General features: G+C 31.8%; 1 protein-coding gene across 2 annotated transcripts; it reads right to left on the bottom strand.

Moving 5' to 3' along the window:
• Window positions 1-648: 648 nt before the first annotated feature.
• On the bottom strand, window positions 649-2,331 carry LOC111278724 (bidirectional sugar transporter SWEET10-like). Of its 2 annotated transcripts, XM_022865348.2 has the most exons (6): window positions 2,178-2,330; window positions 2,056-2,092; window positions 1,761-1,971; window positions 1,504-1,665; window positions 1,298-1,417; window positions 649-1,194 (listed from the first exon to the last, which is right to left on the bottom strand). In XM_022865348.2, exons 1-6 carry the CDS (start codon window positions 2,221-2,223, stop codon window positions 1,018-1,020), a joined length of 753 nt encoding a protein of 250 aa, XP_022721083.1. In that variant the 5' UTR covers window positions 2,224-2,330; the 3' UTR covers window positions 649-1,017. The 2 variants fall into 2 exon arrangements, with proteins under 2 accessions (XP_022721083.1, XP_089621248.1); XM_089765122.1 differs by lacking the exon at window positions 1,298-1,417 and having other exon boundaries at window positions 820-1,194; window positions 2,178-2,331.
• Window positions 2,332-3,838: the final 1,507 nt, after the last annotated feature.

Below are 3,838 nucleotides of genomic sequence, written 5' to 3'. Positions count from 1 at the left end.
TTTCTCAATGCTTGACAATCGAGCAAGAATTCTTCTCTTCTTTAAAAAAATATTACCAAAGGAGCTCAAGTTCCATTCATGCATGTCTTTCCTAAAGTCAACAAGGATTGAGCAAAGGACTTTGAATGTTCAGATCTTTTACTTCACCAAATTCTTTCAAGTTTTTCTTTCCCTGAATTGTGTGTCAAAAAACTTAGAAGATATTTTTATTTATAGTGTAGGTGATGCTAAGAGAGAGAGAGTTCAGAAAGAACTTAACCTAATTCATTTTATCTTTAAATTATGTTAATTTAATTAGAATAATAGATTGTGACTTATATGTGTTATTTAATCTGATAACCCATGAGTTTTTGAAATTTAATCGGCCAGATTTGGATTTATAACTAAATCATTTTAATTTAATTTAGAAGTAAATCGGATAAATCATAAATTAATTTTGATATGTTGGACTATGAGTCTTCCATATTTGATTGGCCTAACCTTGTGTCTTTATCTTGATCTACAAAGTGACTTGTTAAATTTTCAATTAATTTATTTAATAATATTTAAAAATTTAATTGATCATTAAATAAAATTAAAAGAAAAATTTTGGAGGAACTGTCGCTTATGAAATTTTTATGATCACATAAATAATCAACCTTATACTAATTTCATTTTAAATATATCACAGATATTCATTAAAGATATTCAATAATGCTGGTCAGGCCACTTCTTCAGAATTAGAAGCAAGGTAATACACTGAAGAGAGCAAGCAAAAAATAATAAAACTTTTAGTATGCAAAACAGCATGTATAAATCTCCAATGTTCAAGCGGCTATATGCCAATGCCAACTGCTTGTGTTTCATGTTTCAACTTGAACACTAATTTAATTTAAATCAAAGGAAAGAAAAGCTGAAGAGAGCAGCTGAGAAATTTATTTTGCATGGCTTCCCCAGATACCTCGATTCGATCTGCAACTTGAATAATTTTAGCGAAGTTGTTTCATGCAACTGATTTTAAACCTTGTTGGAAGCATCTCAATCCCTTGTGTTTCCCTTAATATTTTGAGCTTTAACAACTTCTCCAATGTTGTTTGTGTTGTGCTCTGGTAGTTTAAGTTTTGGGTTTTCCGCCACTTTTCTGGGGTGGTTCTTGTAGATTGCATAAATTATCATTTGAAGAATTCCAAAGATAAACCCAAGTATGTTTGGAATCTGTTGATTGGATATTAGCCCCAAAACAAAAAATAATAATAATTAGAAAATCAAAGAGAATTTATACTGTCTAAATTAATTGATAGAGAATGAGATTACATACAGCAATGATCATATCCTTCAGCATAAGGCCATAAATAAACCACAGCACTGCTCCTAAGGTGAGGAACATTGATAAAGTAAATGGCATGTACTCAACACTCTTGGTTTTTATAACTTTTCTCTGCATAATTGAAAATTAATTGACTTTTACAATGAATATATAGTAGAAAAGGGTACCTATAAAGATATTTAACAATATATGCTCACCACAATGCATAGAGGTGCAACAAACACACTCAAAGTGAATGCCACGCAAATATATCCGAGAACTCGAAGACGGATCATGGGGTTTTTTAGAAAGATAGTTGAGAGAACGATTACTCCGAACCCAAAAACGCTGAAGAGGAGAATATGCATGACAGTCACGACCTGAAATGCCCCCATGCATTTGTAGGATTATAATAATTGATGATCATATATTACTATTCTTGGGAGGGTAATCAAGCTTTGCTAGATCATAATACCTTCTCCTTCTTGGGAGCAAAGTAAAAGTAAGTAACAATGTAAAAAATCTTAATGACACAGCGGAAAGTGTTGATGGTAATGAGAAGCATCGCGTTGTTCTTAAGGAGTGCATAGTAAATCCAAATTATCGCACTGAGTAGGGAAACCACGTAGGGCATTGACTGGAACCCTTCCGATGTTTTTTTCTTGTATATTTGGTAAAATGTTGGCCTGGAAATTATAACATGGATCACATCAGAAATTAAGTCACTGCAGTAAATAATGCGAAAAGAAAAGCAGAAAACACACACTTACAGGGGAGCAAGGGAAACCAAAAATGAAACAACGTTACCTAAAACAAGAAAACAAACATGGGATATTAGATACTGATAAAGAAATTCTCATGGAAGAAGAAGAGAGTATGAATACTTGAATACCTAGAATGCCAAAGACGAAAGCCCAAGACAAGTGATGAAGATCCATATCTCTGTTGCAATTAAATTCCCTTTAATTTCTTTTTCTTTCAAAAGAAAGTGTTTGTTTTTGTCAAGTGAGGCTCTCTTACGACTCGTTACTCTCAATCCCAGGGTTGATATTTATAGTGTTTATGGAAGGAAAAAGAAATATGGTCAAGAAAAATGAAACGATAATTCAGTCTATACAAACATCTTAAAATATTTGACATTTACAAATATGCGAATAGCTTTTCGATCGGTCAAATAACCTTCCCATCAGGAAAACCTATTCCTCCCTACCTAGCTTAGATACAAATAAATTGTTACGAAGAATTTTGTCATGTAAGTAATACTTATTTTGTAAATAACAATGAAGCTAGACAATAAGCTTGACTATACATTATTACCCTTTTAATTGTTTCCTTTCTTTGTTTCTCACCTTTGTTTGTACAGTACTTGGTTTCTTTTTTCTAAATAATTTAATACTAGTTGTTTTTCAAGTTAATTACTTGTTGTCAAGTTAAAAATTATAGTTCATCTTTTGAGCTTAAAGGGATTGATCCCTCCCTTAAAAAGATCAATCTTGGCTTTCTAATGACTAGTTTTATAAATGTTTAGCTTAGAGAATCAATCTCCAGTGTCCCTGTAACTTCACAACGGTTAGTTTTAAAGTGTCTCAACGGTTCTTTTTTCCGTCCAGTCAACTCTAAAAGTTCTAATAGTTTTCCATCTATAAATAGAGTGTCTCCAACGCTTTTGAAACTACGAGGCATCAATTGCAAGATCTATTCAACAAATTCTTCCAGCACTCAATAGCTTTTAAGTGTGTTAGAGCTTTCGTTTTTCAAATTTTTGTGTCCAACCTTCATTAGTCTCTCATTGTTCTAAATTTACAAATGCATAACCTTTATTATTAATATATCAAAAGCAATTTAATACTATAATTTGGGGTAAATTTCATCAATTGTCTCGAAATCTTTTATTTTGGTTCCACCAAGGAAAATGGAGAAAGAGATACTTGAGAGATAGTTGAGACACGTGGATTTTCTATTTAAAAATATAACAGTAGCATAAGTAGGAAGAATATTAACATGTGGCTATATGAAATTTGTCATTTATTTTCTATTTATTTTGTAGAGTATATAATCCACTCATTTCCGAAAAGGGTAGTAAATCAAAAGTAAATTAATTTGGAAGCCAAATCTATTGCAATAATTAAATTACCCTTAAATCTAAGGCAAATCTATGACTTGAAAGGGACTAATCATTAGGATCAAGTCAGTAGTATGATAGGTCAATTAATTGCATTATTAATTAAACGTACAAATATTGAGATTTGCATCTGATTTAGACTTACAGGATAACTAGCGACGGTTTAATTGTAGTTATGGATAATAAGGTTCAAACTCTAAAGTAATATGGATGGATAGATTCACTTCTCATAACGATGACCTACATCAAATGGCAAGGTAAAATAAAGTGAGCAAAAGAAATCTTATTGGGACTTTCGAACGTAAAGAAAGATACTTTTGAAAATGGTATGTGTTGGTTATTTTTAAGAAAGGCCTTGCGAAGATCTAACTTTCCAGCCTAACTTTTCAAAAGGCTCTTACTCTTATACTTCCGGTGAGAGCGGAAATAGG

Source organism: Durio zibethinus, chromosome 8 (assembly GCF_047325235.1).
Source record: "Durio zibethinus cultivar Kanyao isolate XHJ-2024 chromosome 8, ASM4732523v1, whole genome shotgun sequence".
In the NCBI taxonomy this organism is placed as follows: domain Eukaryota; kingdom Viridiplantae; phylum Streptophyta; class Magnoliopsida; order Malvales; family Malvaceae; genus Durio; species Durio zibethinus.
This window is presented reverse-complemented; position numbering and strand designations above follow the sequence as displayed.

Excerpts from the sequence above, each read along its gene's own strand:
- LOC111278724 (XM_022865348.2), bottom strand. The coding sequence starts at position 2,223 with ATGGATCTTCATCACTTGTCTTGGGCTTTCGTCTTTGGCATTCTAG. Across the intron at positions 1,666-1,760 it reads TTGCTCCCAAGAAGGAGAAG|GTCGTGACTGTCATGCATAT; the intron begins GTATTATGATCT and ends GGGGCATTTCAG. Across the intron at positions 1,418-1,503 it reads TTGCACCTCTATGCATTGTG|AGAAAAGTTATAAAAACCAA; the intron begins GTGAGCATATAT and ends TCAATTATGCAG.